This window comes from Thamnophis elegans, chromosome 2 (assembly GCF_009769535.1).
Source record: "Thamnophis elegans isolate rThaEle1 chromosome 2, rThaEle1.pri, whole genome shotgun sequence".
NCBI classification, from domain to species: domain Eukaryota; kingdom Metazoa; phylum Chordata; class Lepidosauria; order Squamata; family Colubridae; genus Thamnophis; species Thamnophis elegans.
In genome coordinates, this window is record NC_045542.1 from 118,099,255 (window position 1) to 118,117,874 (window position 18,620).

Here is an 18,620-nt window from a genome sequence, read left to right on the forward strand (position 1 = left end):
CACATATATGTATGTTGATACAGAAACCATAGCATGGAAAACTAAGCTTGGAAAAGTATCTTGCAACATTTACTGTGGCATACAGAACAGAAAATGTATCCATGTGCAAGGAAGAAGTCCAGGATGACCACTTCCATATGACCACTCAAGAATCAGTCTTTGCAACTTCCGAAAGTCATATAAGCTTTGTTATGGAGAGTGGTTGTTAGTTACTTTATTTTCATTTGATTCACTTATAATAGCATAACTAATTTGGGAATTTCTTTGCTTTTGAACCTAAAATAAATTTCAAACATAAATTGTTTGATGAGACTTCTGGAAAGGGAAGTGCTTGATTTAAAAACAAGCACTTTGGGGGTAACTAATAATACATTTTCCCATTTCCAGAGGCTCTCTTCCCATTATTCCGTCTTTTTGGCATGGATAGAACATTTAGCAAAACAAAGATTGCAGAAGTACCTTAAGGAAAGGCCTGCACAAGTTGTGGTCTTTCAACTAAAGCAGCACACTAGCTTGGTATGGTGGCTTACCTGGAGTTTGGATGAACCCAATTTGGCTGCTTGGAAACAATAGTGTGAATTCTTTTCAGCTGATTGACAGTAGGAAGATGTTGTGCCTCACCTATTTTCCTTTTTGCTGAGTTACTGTCTATGAATGTCAGTGCCTTCTTCCAAGGGCTGACTTGAGGTCATCTAACTAGCTTTGTCCCTACAGCAGGACTATAACTCTCAGTCTCCTGGTTTATAACCTGCTGCCTTAACCATTCCACCAAACTAATTCTCACTGCAGCTATAATCAATCACAAAATAACAATTTATCAGAAACCAATTTGATATTCTCTAAGGATCTCTAGGATATTCCCCAAAAATGACACAGTGAGAAAGGTAGCTAATGTTTTAGATAAAAATTGAAGATTTTTTAAAAAAAATCTGGACAGGCTTGAGCAGTGGGTTGAAGTAAATAGGATGGAATTTTACAGAAAGAAATGTGAAGTTATGCACCTGGGAGGGAAAAAATGTCAGCCAATATTATATGATTGGGTGACTTGACAGTATTAATGGGACAAGATACCTGTGTCTCATCAACCACAAGTTAAACAGCAGCTATATGATGCAGCTGCTAAAAAGGCAAATACTATTGAGGTGCATTGACAGGAATATAAGACCGGACTATGGGTAGTGAGTTTATTGGTTTATTCTTCTTTTCTGTGACTATATCTCTTTGGACCACTGTGACAGCAATGGACTCCTCAGTTCAAAAAGAATAGTGACATACAGCAAGTTCAGCAGAGGCCCAGTGAGATAGTGAAGAGTCTGGAAAGCAAGCCTTACAGGGAACAGTTAAAGCATCTGAGTATATTTAGCTCACAGAAAAGCTGACTGAAGGAAAATATGATAGCAGCCTTCAAATAGGTGAAGAGCTGTTTTGTAGAAGAGAATGGACTTATTTTCTGTTAGAACATATAGCTTGACTAGAATCAGTGTACCAAAGTTCAAGGAAATAGATTCAAGGTTAGACATTGGGAACAACTTTCTGACTGTATAAAATGTCAGACAGTGGAATAGGCTGAAATTTTAAGTCTTAAAAAAAAACCCATACAGTGCTCAATCAAATATTACATCTCAGTCAAAATCAACTAATCATTTGAGTTAAGAGTGGGTAGGCAAAAGGCAACTTGGTAAAAGTCCTTCTAACAGTAAGATTTAAGACTGCGCCCCAGACCCAAGCTAGGTCTGTCAAAGATGTTTTAGTGGATGCTGCGGATGAATCTAAGTTTCTTTCCAACTAGTTCCATTTAACTTTGTGCTTCATTTCAGGTTGGCACATTTAAGGAAAGAACATTCAACTGTTGCTTTATTTTCTAAAAAAAAAAAAAAAAGCCTGGTCTGCCTTTGTGGAAATAAAGAATAGTGCTTTGAATTAATGCAGTCCTGCAATTACTTTGCAGATTGCAATAAGAGGAGTTTTTATAGGCAATTTATGGTTGAGTTGGGGATCCCAAGGGTAGAAGATTAAAATAGCACATTTATTTGTCTTGGAAGTCAGTATAGGTTTTGTTCAGAGTGGATATGATTTAAATCAACTTGATTTAAATTACGATTTAAATCACTAGTAAAAAGGCTTAATTTAAATCAACTCCATTTAAATCATAATTTTTAAAGAGCAGCTGTCATCTCTGTCCCACAGCGGCTCCTCCTCTGACCACCTGTTGACTCACCGACAGTCCCATTAAACTTTGATGGGACAATGTGATGCGGCATTGACACAACAAGGTGAAGGACATGGTGGGCAGCAGGTGAGAAGATGCCTGCTAACAGGCGTTGCCATGATGGATCTGAAATGACAGGTGCTCTTTAAATGTAAGGACTCATTCTTGCTGGTAGTTGGAATGTTTAATATTATTATTTACAAACAAAATGAAGGTTTCCTATTTAAATTTGCAGAGCTTGGATTCATTGAACGAATTTATTAAAAATGTAAATATTGCAGAATATACAGCCTCATGCTGCATAACTAAGCTCCATTTCATGCTGAATAAACTAAATTATTAATGTATCTTAAATAGAAAACTATCTTTAGAAAAATGGATTTTTACTCCAAAAGCATTTTATTAAAATAAATTTGATTTTAAAAAATCCAATTTGAAATTTAAAATACAATTTTTTTAAAAAAAATCAATTATTTTTATCCACCCTGGTTTTGTTACAGTTTCCTAAAGCCAGCGGGCAGTACAAATGCTTTATTGGTGTGTTATATATAGTCAGGTCCTAGAGGCCATGAAATTGTATATGCTATATGTGCTTCTACAAATATTTATGGACTTCAGTGGTCCCATTGTGCTAGACCTGTGATTATTGTGGACTTAAGGGACGCATGCCACAGGTGGCATGCAGCACCCTCTCCGCAGGCACACAAACCATCGTCCCAGCCCAGCTTTACTACTCATGCGTGTGTGCCTCCTGCTGGCCAGCTGGTCTTTATATCTCTGTCGCAGAAGGCGGGGTGCAAGGGACACATGCACACATGCACAGGGGGGACGGTGCATGCATGGCAGGTGCTCACATTGAATTTTGGGGCCTTGTGCAGCGCCCCCACACCCTGTTTTGCCTTACAGGTTGGTGCAGGAGACTTTCCAGACCCAAAACTGGTGTCACACGTGCACACTTTTGGCACTTGATGACAAAAAGATTAGTCATCACTGTGCCAGACTCTGGACACTTCCATACTGGGACTCAGAGCCATCTCTGTATTCACAGATGAAATGCACAATAGTGTGCCATCTTCCAACCTGAAGGGCTATCTACTGTATATAAATGGTTTAAGGTTAGCAAAATACTTTCTAAAGTTGCTAATCATGTTCTTTTAAAAAAAAAAAAATTAAAAAAAGCAAGGCAGTTGCTTTCTGAGCCAGGCTTTTCTGATTAGCCAAATGCCCAGGAGTTATATTTTATTTCACATTCTAGTTTTCTATAGAAATAGAAAGAGGGTGACATACAAGTCTTGCTGATAATACTGTGATCAGAAGCGGATCTATAGAGGAATGCTGGTACTGCGGTCTGTTCCTTTTCTGTTTGCATAATGAAGAGTAACTGATAAACATTGGCTCCTAAAAAACTGATGAAATCAATTTCTCAAAAATATTAAATGCAGAGAACAGATAATTAGATATTTCTAGCTGTCTTCTGGAGAGATGTACAGTACATTAGAAACAAAAGAAATACATAGTAACTGAGAAACATGTACATACTTTGAGATTTTTGTCCCTATCAATCTCTCATCCATAATGAAACTATTCTAGATATATCCAGTGGAAATTGCTGGCAGTCAGTAGCTCTGTTTTCATGAAAGGAAAGAATGAACACAAATATTACAGTAAAATGAAGTGCATGACCCCATTACTTAGCCGTATACATTCACTCAATGTCTGCCTAATTTCTACATAGACGAGGCTCTGTCCATATGGCCAGGAACTATGGAAAACAAGTTTCCAAATTGAAGAGACATGATAGTGAAGTTGAAACTGAGTATGAAAACGTAATTTGGCTTGTTTGATTTTGGTGTATTCGGCCAAAAAGCCACTGTGATATATAAAAGTTAATGGTCTAGTGCAGGGGTGTCAAACTGGATTTCTTCAAGGGCCGGATCAGCATTGTAGTTCTCTTCTGCGGATCGGCCAAGGGGTTGTGGGGAGATAAACATGGACACCTCCTGCAGCACTCTGCCAGCCAAAATAGTTCATGAGGGGAACACACAGCCCCCATGTGCCCCTTTTGGGCTAGAAGAGTGCTGCAGGAGCTGTCTAGCCCAATGGGGTTCAGGGAGCTATGCATGCCCCCCCGCACCCTGTTTTGGCTGCCAGAGGCACCACGGACCAACCCTTTACTATTTCTATGCTGGCTCAGTGGGCCAGATTTAAGCACCCCGCAGGCTGGGTCCAGCCCACGGTCCTTGAGTTTGTTATCTCTTGTCTAGTATGACTATATTTTTTTTCCTGATATTCATTGAATACCCTTGGATTGGTTATCTTACAGACATAATGCGATATAAATATACTATATTTATGAATCACTCTTTGAGAAAGAATAGGATAATATGGAAATCTAAAATGGGGTAAAGATGATTGCCGCATACTTTGGAAAGCTAGGATAGTATTGTCTTTTGTTAAGGTTGAGAAGTTTCAGTTATTCCAACAAGAGATATATGTTGGGAAAGCATTCATACTGGCATAGTTGGGCACTCAGCAGCTGTTACTCTTCTGTTTCACACCACTTTAGTCTATGGTTTAGTATAGGTTCCTTTCAGCCATTCCCATCTTCATGGGGATATTTCCTGTCTTCTCTTTTAGAAACATCAGTTCTTCTTAGCTGATGTTCAGAGGATGCTAGGCTCCTCTGAGTTGGAAACTGATCTAACAGACCCAACGTTTTATTTTTTAGACTGAGGAATGACCCAAGGGAATATTGAGAAAATTTGAAAGCACAGAAAATGTGCTTCCTTTTCCCTCTACTGTGATCAGCAACATCAAAGAAGTAGTAGGGTGCCTCCAATGACTGAACCTTGCACTTAGAAAGAACCTTGGTGTTTGACCTATATTTCGTTGACCCTTTTAGGCCCACTGAAGGTATTTGGCTTTAAATGTGGGGATTGCAAGAATGGAAAGTGTAAAAAATTATTTTAATCCGTAAGCAAAGCAAGCTTGCATTTTGTTCTTGTTTTTTCCCCTCCCTATATAAAACGACTTAAGTTGTATGAGATTTTCTGTACCTTTGTTGACATTCCTACCTACTATCTTGTCTCTCCAAAAAGAGATGTCTAATTTTCATGTCTAAAATTCAGTTTTAGTGTTCAGTTAGATCCTTTCCTGATAATTCCTGAATCAGTCCTGAGGTGATTTCAGCACGAACTATTTCAGTTGGGGAATGCATGCATATTATTTTACTGAAATTTAGCTCATTTCAGCATCATTTCAGGTTTTTAGCACTAAAAATAGTGGGCTGAATTATACTCCACCCCCCACACCTGCTAGTGCCCTAGCTGATAAGCAGAATGATCGTAACAGAATTATGCTGGCGGGCGATGATGGTAGCCCTAATATAATACAGGTAGAAGATACGAGTTAGGGAAAACTATAGTAATTTTTAATAGTTTGTGAAGGATTATGTATTCCAGGCAGGTGCAATAATGGCCACATGGAGATTAACAAACCCCTCCCCCATTCCCCAATAGCCACTAAAGTAAAATGTTTAGATGTGATGCGGAGAATTTCCTAGCGGGTAATCATAGTTGCTGTAATTGTCTACAGTAAAATAACTACCTTATCAAGCTCCTGCATACTTTCTGGAGTGTAATCCTACCACATTATCTAAAGGTCAAGTCGAGAATCTCAGTTTAGGAAAAAATGTATGCTTCCCTTGAAATAGCAGAACAAACTGAAGGAACGATGACATAATTTTGAATTCTAGAATGCTTTCAATGCTAACTGAATTGCTTCCCCTCCCTTAATGATTGCATTGTAATCATGTTGTGTACTCCATGGAGAACAATTGGGGTGGTAGACAAAGAGTCCTCTGCCTCACCTTTTTTCAGTGCTTGCCATCTGTTTCACAAAGGCAGTGGCGTTTTCTTCTGGCAGAAGCAATGAAGTATTCTTTTCAACAGCTGGTTGTCATAACACCCCTTCCCAATTACCTATATCAAAGGAGAATTGAATGTTTAAAAGATGGCTGGTAACCATAATTCCTTCCCCTTAGTACAACACCATAATGTTGCAACATAGTATTAAACAGAGAGAGTTGGTGTTAGGAAATCATTGTCTTGAGTTGCCAAGAAGTGCATCTCTGTTTCAGCCAAGACCCTTTTTAAATTATATTAAATTAGATTTGTATAATTTATGCAAGAACAAGAACAAAGAACAAGAACAAACAAACTGGAAAATGCATTATAATAAAATTGTTAAAAAGAACAAGAACTTATGGCAAGTCCTAGTAACAGCACTCCCCCCCATCCCCAAATGCAACAGGACACTATCCTCCCTAACTCAAGGTGTAGAGAACAGCCAGGTTTTAAGGTTTTGCAGAATGAGTGGGAGCTACATGGATCACAGGAAGAATTTAATTCCATAGCGCTGGTGCCATGACAGAGTGGGATGCACTTCTCTTATTTTAGCTCCCACTTCTGGATTTTTCACTTTTTCTTCCCTTGTAACCAGGGTGCTGAAACAGAATGAATGATTTTCAGTTGTCTGAGGGTAAATGGGGAAAAAGGGGAAGCACTGGGAATTTTACGTGAATAAGAACTGCAGCTTGAAAGTCTCTGAAGTAAGACTTTATCTAACACTAGTGCTTGTCCCCCAGGTGACTCGTGTGCCAGTGGAAAGCTGTGAGCAATATACAACATGTGCACTGTGCCTGGGTTCTAGAGATCCGCACTGTGGTTGGTGTGTCCTACATAACATGTAAGTATGCTGAATTGTCTTTTGGTTTGGTTTATTTTGATGGTGTCTCCTTATTCTCCACATTCCTTTGTTTATCTATAACAACTTTGTTCCATTGTGGAAGCCTTACTTCTGACATAAGCATTACAAGCATTCCGTGAATGCTTATAAACCTGTTATAATAGTACAACTAATCTTCAATTTAGTAACAAGGTCATGTACAAAGAGGAATATGGTTCTGTATGGTCCTAGATTGAATGTTAACATTAGAAGAGAATATTTGTAGCTCAGGATTGAGCTTGAGGGATCTTTTCATTGGTTGCTTCATTGCAGATGTTTCATTACCCAATTAGGTAACATCATCAATTTTAGCATAGTCCTAGTACTGCTGAAGTTACCTAGTTGGATAATGAAACTCCTTGCATGAAAACAATTAACTTCAGAGAGCACAAAGTATCCTCATGTAATGTTAAGTTTAGAGATTGAAAAAGTTTCTTGCTGATGCTATATAGATGCTAGTTGTTCCTTTTGTTTAATTTGTTTCAATCACTGGGATGTGCATTTTTACTATAAGATCACTAATATAATTGTTGTAATTGTTAAATTTCATCAATTAAAATGTATTAATATTACATTCTGTAACACCTAACTATTGTAGTTCCTATCATAGAGCATATGATAGCATGACATACATAATTACACTAAACAAGGGAAAGTAACAAAAGATGGTCCTATTAGTTATGTTAAATCAGAAAACAATGCATAAAGTAGTAAAAAAATAATTGGTCTGTGCATAAATGGACAGATTGACACTAGAAATTAAAAATAAATATGAGACAGAATATGAAATTTGGAACAAAATGTATCAGTGGTTGGAAATGAGGAAAAGGAGTAAGAACAGAATATACTGAGGATTGCAGAATTGATACTGGATAATACCTAGACAAATATACAAAGGAGGACAAGGGATATGTTTATAAGATCAAAGTAGCTATGTACGTTAAGTAGGAACTGTATTTGTTGTTATGTTAAAAGATGTATAGAAATGACAAAGCCAGAATGGTCGCTCTGTGTCCAATGTTTTACTGTTATTTAATAAAACTTTATTAAAAGAAAAAAAAAAGGAAACAATTCATTAAAACAATGTGTGCTAAGGTAAGAAGGACAGATAGCAAAAAAAAAAAAGGGGGGGGGAATGGTAAAAGTCATAGAATTGAAAAATGACAGGAGGCCTTGACAAGAGGTGAGCTTGGAGTGCCTTAGTCACAATGTGGCTATGAGATCTAATTATTCAAAAACCAGAGACTATTGAATGTGAAGTGATGACGAAAGAGCCAGAGAAGGAACTGATTTCTAGATCTGTTTGTGGGCTTTTGGTGACACCTGGTTAACTTCTGTAAAAAAGTAAAAGGAGGTTGTGGTGTTTTTCTGTTTAATGGAACTCAGTTAAAGAAAATCCTATTTCTTAGTGCAGCACTGCTCCCCCCCTCTCTCTCATGTCTATATAATACTGAGTTCATGGAGTTCTTATAAGATTGCAATAATAAGATTGAAGTGCTGTGCATACTCATAAAAATGTTATAACTATGATAAGGATAAGGATGACATTATCATTTCTTTTTGTAATGTTGGGGAAATTACTTGTTTTGCTTGAGTGAGTCAGTTTGTCATGCAGATTCAACCTTGAATCTCCTATGGTAGGATACCTCAGCAAATTTTTGTGGGGATTAAAAAATTCGGTCCATTGTAGTTGTCAAGAATCCCTTATCCTGCTAATTTGCATGAATGTGGAACCAGCACAGTGGGGGTAGAGAGCAAAGAATTGCTGTTAGGCTTCACCTGTTTATTTCAAGCTGAGAGAAGTAAACCTCAATGTCTGGTATGTATACTTAGTCTCCTCTTGCCTCTGTGGTAAATGCTTTATTCTGTAAAGCTGATTGATGGCAGCCAGCTCTGAGTTGCCAGTTGTCTACTGCATCGGCAGCTTCTGAATGTCTGATGTGTGGGTGGCTGAGGACTAAATTTTCTACTTCCTATCTTGAAACACAGCAGGAGTCACCCTCATTCCAGCATAGATTGACACAGACTACGCTTTCCCCAAAATAGTTTGCTGCCCTGAGACCAGTTGTCCATGATTAATTTATTTAGAGAGTGTGTGCAGCATCTGAATAGTGACACACACACACACACACACACACACACACACACACACCTATAATGAGTATATATTGAATTACTTGGATTAATGGGAAATGGGTAGGTGGGTGGGTGAGTAATGGCATTAACATAGCATATTTAGTTCTTTTTGCTTGAAAATATTTTATCTTAGTTTATGTACTACTTAGTTGATCTTATATTTTATCTACAGTTTATAGAAACTTGGTTAATACTTTTATGAATGCAATTTGATTGCTCATCATGAAATGTCAGTACTTGTACCTATCAAACGTTTCCAGTTATGTCGATTGATGCATCAAAGGCAGGTACCCCAATGCCTCTTGTCTGTCACATTGGGAAAGTTCTTACCTTTTTTGAAATTGGCTTGAACTGGGGTAGCATTGAGATGCCAATCCAAGAACATTTGGCAACAGGGAAATGTTCTTGGGAATCAGTTCTAGCCCTGTTTTAGCTGCAGAGGAATAGTATGAAGACAACATGGTCTTTCATAACTCATTAGTCTGGTTTCTTTTGAAGATCATATGCATTGGCTGCTATGGATCAAAACTAACTTACAATTCAGCGTCTTTAACTCAAGAACTGGGCCTCTCATATAGGGTTACTAATGAAAGTGTAAAAGAGAAGGGGCAAAACAAAAATGGAAAGACATTAAAGGGGTGATTTTCTTTGGGCTTGAGGGGGAAAAGTTGTTATGAGCTACAGAGTCCTGACTGTTTAGCCATGTGGAGCATTTTAATTAAAATTCAAAGACATCTCTTTCCCTGAAGCACCCCAAGGATATAGGTGGAATGTTGTAGGGGCTCAGAAACTCCATTGTGCAGTGGCATGCTGGCACTTGCTAGGGAAGATAAATCATTGAGATTACCAAGACCTTGAAAGGTGCATGTGTATCTGCTTATATTGTATTGCCCTCTGCCTAATTAAATGATTTCTATAATGAAATAATGTTATCACAAGTGCAGAGAGGAGAAGTTAAAGAAACCCATTTAAACTTATTAATGGAGGCAGAATACCTGGCTAGAACAATGCTGTGGGGGGGGGAGGGCAGCGGAGTGGCTGCCTTTGATGAAATAGATGGAATATTTGCAGCTGCTTATTTGAAATTGCTTCGAGTTGCTTAATCGAGAGCATAGATGAGTGTGATGAACTGTTAGGCTCAAAGGAAATTGAAGCAGGACTCCAGCTCCATTAAAACCACAATACACGAGATGGGAAGAGCATGGAATTCATTCGGGTAGGATATTAAAGGACAGAAATTTTAAAAAAGATCTAATTCAGACATATAAATGCCCAGGTATAAAATTGCATCATCAGTGTTATACAGATATTGAGAACTGAATCCCCAAATTCCCAGCTTGAATTTTGACTCTGCCATGAAGTTGCTGACCTTTACAAAAACCACTACATTAAAAGTCACAGAACAGGAACGAGTCTCAATGTTACTCATTTCTTATTCTTACCTGCTAGGTAAGAACTTAACCGGCAAATTACTCTTGTTGTTGACTCCTCCTTCTTGCGTAGTGAAAAAAGCAGTCTTGACTGTCGTATTTTAAGAAGAATGTTAATGAGCTAGGATATGTCTGGAGGATGGAGACAAATATGTTGAAAGATTGTAAGCATTGCATATGCTTATTCTGCGAAGACTTGATTCAGGGTATCGTATTCATCTTTGTATATTTGAAGAACAGTTACAGAGATGAACAATGCTTATAGTATCAAGATCAACTAGTTCAAATTGCAGGACATTTTGTTACTTGGAAATATTGGAAATAATTCCAATTGGAAATATTCTCTTAGCTTTTAGATAAATATGTTTTGCTAGTGGAATGGATTGTCTTTCCTTTTTTTTTTTAAAAAAAAAAAAAGTCTGATTAGCTAATACAGTTCTAAAGGATTTCTTGCATAATCATCATATTGGATTCCTACCTATTCTGTGATCTGTGTAGTGGTTTTGTAAAGATCAAGTGCAAAAGCATGTGAATCTCACTGTACACTTGCAAGCATTTATGCAAACACTGAATATTAAGAAGCTGTTCAGCATGGTAAGTATTTGTTAGATTATTGTGTTACATCGTTAATAACCCATGCACAATTGCAAATGAAATTAAGATCCCATCATGAAGATAGAGATTTAACTTTAAGGAGTAATAACATCTAGGGTGGTTTCTTTGTTTAAAGGACTAATTTTCATAAAGAAACATTGAAATGTAATTTAGCAAGCAAACCAAAAGAGAAGAATAAGGCTTGTTTTCAAAATTCAGATTTTATTGCGGTAAAAGCATTAATTTTAATAACCTTCTAGGAGAAAACTTTTGTACTATCATTAAGGCTTCCTCTGAGAAGATATACATATGTTTGTAAAATGTTTCCTTTACTCCTTTCTCATTCAGATCAATTTTATATGATGCGTAAAGCCCATCTTTATTTTTTTTTCAGTGAGATTCTTTGAGACATTGAATACCATCCTGACCTAGGCGTTAGTTTTCTTATAAACATGGATGTGGGTTCAGGAGCAAAATATAATATACAAAAATAAATTGAATTACCAAAGAAATATTTCTGCGATTATTTGAATGTGAAGTTTCAGTATGTATTGGGAAGCATGTTTTCAGTTGATAATGTTTATGGTCTCTTTTATTTATTTGTGTAACACAGGAGTAGCATTAAGGGCTTTCCCATTTATTTGTGCAACCACTTTTTCCATTTCAATTGTTAACTGACAAAGCATTTATTAAAGGTGGACTAGAATTCAAATAAAACTAAAATAAACTAGCAGATGAAAATAAAATTGATCTTTGCATGTCATTAATAATCAATATAGCAACATAATGAGAACATTATTAGTTGTAGCTAAAGATTGCCACAGTCTTATAAATGTTGCTTTTTTTGCTTTTTCACAGCTGTTCTCGGAAGGAGCGTTGTGATCGAGCAGATGAACACCAGCGTTTTGCCTCAGATCTGCACCAGTGTGTTCAACTTACCGTTCAGCCTAAGAATATATCAGTCACCATGTCGGAAGTCCCGGTGGGTCATTTTACTTTAAATTCCATATAACTGTGGAATTTAAATACTATGTCAGCATATTTCTTTAAGATGGTGACGTCTGCAGGTTTTGTTATAGAGCCCTTAAAAAAACAACAGATCACTGAATATATTTCTTTTCCTGTCAGCTGGTTTTACAAGCCTGGAATGTTCCTGATCTCCAGGCTGGTGTGAATTGTTCTTTTGAAGATTTCACTGAATCTGCAAGCCGCATTGAAAATGGCAGAATCTACTGTAGTTCTCCATCTACAAAAGATGTGATACCTATTACCAGAGGACAAGGTGAGTTAATATCTCTCATCATCCTGCAGCAGTTAAATATAGAATAAACTGAGTGTATTTAGGGAACTGAATTTTTCAAAAAAATATTTAAGTCATACAAAAGCTGTATATGTAGTTTATTGTTATGATTCTATAAATCTTGTAATATTTTTATTCCATTACAAAATCCTTCTCTTGGGGGTCAGAATTGTTCAATTTTGGCAATGTAATGTATATACTTCAACACCTAGTTGAACTCCCCAATGCTGGCTGGGGAATTCTGGGAGATGAAGTCCACATAATTTCAAGGTGCCAAGGTTGGGAAAGGTAGTAATAAGTAATAATAAGCAAGGTTGGGAAAGGTAATAATAAGTAAAAGTAAGCAAGGTTGGGAAAGGTAATAAATAAGCACTGTCTAAAAAATACATTGTTGTTTCTCTCCCTATATGGAAGGCAGATAATTTAGTCTTCTGTTCAGATGGTATAATCCTGTGACAGTGAATGGCACTGAGAGGGCACACACAGCCCTCTCTGTGGGCACACATGCCATCGCCAGCTGCTCTTCTGGTTTCTGTTGTGCCCGTGAAGACCAGTTGGTTTTCACGGGTGCTGGAGTGTCAGAAAACAGCTCCAAAAATGTCCAAAACACCAGCCATTTTGGGGCCATCTTCATGCTGTTATTTGGGCATTTTCTGGGGCTGTTTTCTGGACCATGTTTTGGGGCCATTTTCAGGCTGTTTTCCAGGCTATTTTTGAGGCATTTTCTGGGCCATTTTGGGGGGCATTATGAGGCTATTTTTCGGCTGAAAATCAACCTGAAAATGCCCCAAGAACGCCTGAAAACGCCAAGAAAACTGCCTGAAAACTCCCCCAAAATTGCCAAAACACAGGAATGAGTGCGGCAGCCAGCTGGTGTTTGAGTTTCCAGCACTCTGGCACGTGCACACGCATGCACGTGCATTCCAGTTTTGGCACTTGGTGCCAAAGGTTCACCATCACTGCTATAATATATTCTGACCTCAGATACTTGGATTGTTTTTGTTACAGAGAAATCGAAATCCCTTAAGATATAACATATTGGGTTGAGGGAGAGGCAACATGTAAATAGAGAAAAAAGGGCAATAATTGAAATGCATATTAATTGAGGGCCTGGAAAACTCAGTTTTTCATTGAATAGGGTAATTTGAATAGAATAGCTTGAGACCAAGCCAATGATTTGCTGAGGCTAATTTTTCATTGAGGTATATTTACTGCAAATCTTTTGGTTCCCCATTTTTAAAAAGTTCAATCAGACACTTTTGCCAATTACATCTTCAGAAAGTTTCCAGATTAGATCTAGAGAGGTATTTAAGGTGGAGAATGCCAAATATAAATTCCGCAGTAGGCAGTTAAAGATCTATTATCAGAGTCTTTCACCTCAGCTTTTTTTTTTTTTTTACTTTTGGACTAAGCAAGATTACTTTCTCTCTAAACCATTAAATCTATCTAGAAAGAAGAAAAGTGATTTGGATGGATCATCTTCCTCCATGATTAATGTTTTCTCATGTCCTTGGTTATTCACTGAGACTATTTCTCAATTCAATCAGAACTATTTATTCCAATCCAGTCATATTAAAAGTCTTTATTTTTACAGATGTCTGTGCCAATCACAACTTTGTTGTTTTCTGATTCTCTATGCTTGCTTTGTTCTTTTTCTAGGTGATAAGCGAGTGGTAAAGCTTTATCTTAAGTCCAAAGAGACAGGGAAGAAGTTTGCCTCTGTGGATTTTGTATTTTACAACTGTAGTGTTCACCAATCGTAAGTAACCTAAAATACATCTTATTCTGAATGTTTTTTTGACTCGCTCTGAAAGAACGCTATGAATAGTGTATAGTAAAAGCAATCAAATGAGGGAAAAGTCAGACACTGTTTCCAGAGTTGACATATTTATTTTAAGAAAAATTATACTGTTGCTTGGCTGATAAAATATGATTTGGCCCAAAAACTAGGCAACCAAAGCTGCATGTATGTACTTTTATAACAAATGATTTAATTATAACCATATGTTGATTCTATAGAGATAGTTATATACATTTCCTTAGGATGGTTGGTATTTATATTCTGTGAGTGATTGTGTGAAATTTGGTTCGCAAAACTCTTACCAGTATTAAATAGACTTAGAACATAAATTTAAAAGCTTAGTTAATGGGGAAAAGATGCCTTAATTCTTTAAAGAATAGCGCTTTCGGTGTGGATGCAGATAGATGATTGGCAGTATTATTTGAACTTTTGTGCATCTTTGAGAGTTCTAAACTCTTGCATAGAGTTTAGTGTTCTTATAGCAAAGAATCGTGGTGGTGTAGTGGTTCGAATGAAGCATTGCAAACAAATTCTACTGATTGCCACCAGTTTGATTCTGACTGGCTCAGGATTGACTCAGCATTCCATCTTTCTGAGGTCAGTAAAACTCAGATTGCTAGGGGTAATGTACCTGCTGACTCTGTAAACTGCTTAGAGAGGTCTCTAAAGCACTATGAAGCAGTATATCCAGTGCATTCAGAAAGTATTCACATCCACTTCACTTTTGTCAGTTTTATTATGGTGCAGCCTGATTCTATAGTTGTTGAAGTTCTTTTTTTTCCTCATTAAACTACACTCAGTACCCTATAATGACAAAGTCAGAACAGAATTTTAGAAATGTCTATACATTTATTAAAAAGAAAAAAACTGAAAGATCGCATTGGCATAAGTATTCAATCCATTTGCAACAGCACGTGAAATTTAGGTTTGGTGCCTTCCATTTCTCTTGATTTTGCTGACATGGTTCTACACCTTGACTGGAGTCATCCTGTGGTAAATTAAATTGATTGGACATGATTTGGAAAGGCACACTCATCTCTGTAGAAGGCCTCCCAGCTAACAATGCTTGCTGTAGGAGAGCAAAGCCATGAGGTTGAAGGAACCGCCTTCATCAGAGACAGAATTATTGCAAAGCACAAATATGGTGAAGGCCGCAATAATTTTTTTGCTGCACTGAAGGTTCCTAAGAGCACAGTGGCCTCCATAATTCTCAAATGGAAGAAGTTTGGCACAACCAGGACTCTTCCAAGAGCTGATCTCCCTGTCAAACTGAGCAATCGTGGGAGAAGTTATAAGAAAGGTGAACAAGAACCTGATGGTCATTCTGACTGAGCTCCAGAGATTCTGTGAAGATATGGGACAGAGTTCCTGAAGCACAACGATCACTGCAGCCCTCCATCAATCTGGGATTTATGGCAGAGTGACTAGACAGAAGCCTTTCCTCAGTGCAAAATGCATCAAAGTTGCATTTAGAGTTTGCAAGAAAAGTACCTGAAGGCCTCTCAGACAGTGAGGAACAAGATTATCTGGTCTGTTGAAACCAAGATTGAACTGTTTGGCCTCAGTTCTAAATGGTGTATCTGAAGGAAACAAGGCACCGTTCATCACCTGCCCAATACCATCCCAATAGTGAAGTGTGGTGGCAGCATCATGCTGTGGGGGTGTTTTTCAACAGCAGGGAGACTGGTCACGGTTGAGGGAAAGCTGAATGGAGCAAATTACAGGGATATCCTCAGTGAAAACCTGTTCCAGAGTTTTTAGGACCTCAGACTGAGCCGAAGGTTCATTTTCCAACATGACAATAATCCTAAGCACACAGCCAAGACAACTCTGTGAATGTCTTGAGGGGTCCAACCAGAACCCTGTCTTGAACCCTATTGAACATCTCTGGAGGGACCTGAAAATGGGTATCCACTGACGGTTGCTATCCAACTGGACTGAGCTTGAGAGGATTTGCAAGGAAGAATGGCAGATCCAATCCAGTGTGAAAAACTTGTCCTGTCATACCAAAAGGACTCAAGGCTTTAATTGTTGCCAAAGGTGCTACAACAAAGTACGGAGTGAAGGGTCTGAATACTTATGCCAACTGGACTTTCTGGTTTTTCTTTGAAGACATTTTGCTTCTAATCCAAGATGCTTCTTCAGCTTGTCAGTTCTTTAGCTGAACCCTAACCTCAACCCTAATCTCTTGAAAAAGCACTTCACAAATGCTGTGACAATAATATTAAGGAAGATTTCTTTTTAATGTTTAGGAAAGTGAAAGATATACCGAGATGCTAGAAGCCTAAAAGATGTTTAACACACCTGCAGTGAAATCTATTGCTTGATACTAGATCTGCTGGGCAGGAAAGGGGGAACATGCCTACACTTGTTTTCTGTGAAAATTCTGGCATCCAAGAGAGTGCTCTAGGGCAGGAGTGTCAAACTTGATTTAATTGTGGGCCACATCAGGGTGTTGTTTGACCTGGGGGGTAGGGGCTGGGGTGGATGTGGCCATGGTGGGCATGGCCAGGTTGATGTCACTCATGTCGGGAGTGCCTGAGGTGGCCCGAGCAATCGGGCTCCCGAGCTCCATTTTTGTTGGCAGAGGCTACAGGAGGCTGTAATGGCCAAAAATGGAGACTTGGATTGCTGCGCACAATCCTCCCGAGCTCTGTTTTCACTGGCAGAGGCACCACGGGCTGGTCCTTCACTGTTTCCAGGGTGGCCCCATGGGCCAGATCTAAGCACCACATGAGCCAGATCTGGCCTGTGGGTCTTAAGTTTGACACCCTTGCTCTAAGGTATAAAGTTGGACAGCAGGATAGAAGAGTTAAAACTCTGATCTGGGCAGCAGAGTGTAAGATATGCACATAGGAAACTCCATTGTAGCTTTTCCTGACAGAGAGGTGATGCCAAGACTGCTACTGGGAAATCAGTACCACCAGCTGTCCCTTTAGAAATGTGTTTCTCAACTGCTTTAAGATGTGTGGACTTCAACTCCCAGAATTCCCATGTTGGCTGGGGAATTCTGAGAGTTGAAGTCCACACATCTTAAAGGCTCACAAGGTTGAGAAATGCAGTATTAGAGAACATATTTTGGCTTCTCAATAGTTGCCAGTGAGGGGGTGGATTGTATAGGCAGGGAAGGAGACAGATTTCTGAGCTGGATTTTCTTTTTCATCTTGATCCCTTTTGGAGAAAAGGATGTGGATTTAGTTTCTCTTTGATTTTATAAGTCTAAAGATATTTCATTGATAGATGGGGTGCCCAGTTTTACACGTGTATGAACACAAACAAAAGTGGCTTTATCAACAAGAAAATAAAGGGTATGTTTTGTTGAAGAAAGGCACAATAAGGATGCTGTTTTTAAATATTAATATATGCAAAAAGGAAAAAAAAGAGCCAAAAATCCTCTGCAGTAAACAGCCACAGTTGCTGATTTATGATCAAATTGAATTTCAATTTTAGATGAATTATTTTAAAAAGCAAATTATGGTTTGTATTAATATTTATAAAATCACTTTAGAACTATTGATGGCACTGGTTGTTTACAATAAGACTTTTTTTAATTTCCTTATTCCTTTGCTATCATCTAACTCTGAGGTTCATCATAAAGAAAGAAGTCCAATCAAATAAGGTCTCTGAAAAACAAATACATAAATAAATGTTTGTCATTGTACATTAACTTGCAATCAGTTAGTATGGCAATTGAATCTCTTTTCAACCTTACATAATTTAGCTTGCTTCTTGATACAGGATTTGCTTAGACAATGTTTTTCTATGTTTTAAAACAGTTTTTAAAATGAAAACTGGTATGTTTGAAATATTTTTTGAAAACAACATGCTCTTTCTTTCTTTCTCCTTCATTGAATCTGCCTCTGAACCATATTATTCAGTAGGTTGTAAACTTGAAGCATGCATTAGTTTGCTTTCTATAGTGAAGAATGCAAGTTCTCTTGTTTATAAAAGTAACATAGTAAATCAAATTCTAAGCAATTTTTGCTTCTAATTTGTCAGTATGGGGTGTGTGTGCGCTCATGCACATACACACACACTGAGCACTTGCTTTTAGTGAACATTGCTGTTTGTTTATATACGTACATACACACACACACACATACCAGTGGTGGGTTCCAGATCCCATTGCAACCAGTACGGTTGCAACGGGGTCCAACTTCTGCCATATGAATATGTGCAGCGCGCGCACACACATGCGCAGCACAAGCGTGTGTCATACCTTCCAGTGATGCCTCCGCAAGCCTCCGCAATGCTCCAGATGCTCAGTGGAGCATCACACATGCCCCATACATGCCATATGCATGAGCGGAAGCGCCAAAGGCTTTAAAGAACAGGTAAGGAGCTCGGGTGGGTGGGTGGGCCCTC

The 18,620-nt window shown here is 38.1% G+C and overlaps 1 protein-coding gene across 3 annotated transcripts in view; it reads left to right on the top strand.

Annotated features, from left to right (window-relative positions):
* The window catches only part of PLXNA1 (plexin A1), a 385,871-nt gene that overhangs the window by 208,455 nt on the left and 158,796 nt on the right, over positions 1-18,620 (top strand). For all 3 annotated transcript variants that reach the window (XM_032209248.1, XM_032209249.1, XM_032209250.1), the window contains exons 5-8: positions 6,855-6,955; positions 12,013-12,136; positions 12,283-12,436; positions 14,114-14,213. In XM_032209248.1, the coding sequence (XP_032065139.1) occupies positions 6,855-6,955; positions 12,013-12,136; positions 12,283-12,436; positions 14,114-14,213 (479 nt within the window). The remainder of the gene's footprint in view (positions 1-6,854; positions 6,956-12,012; positions 12,137-12,282; positions 12,437-14,113; positions 14,214-18,620) is intronic.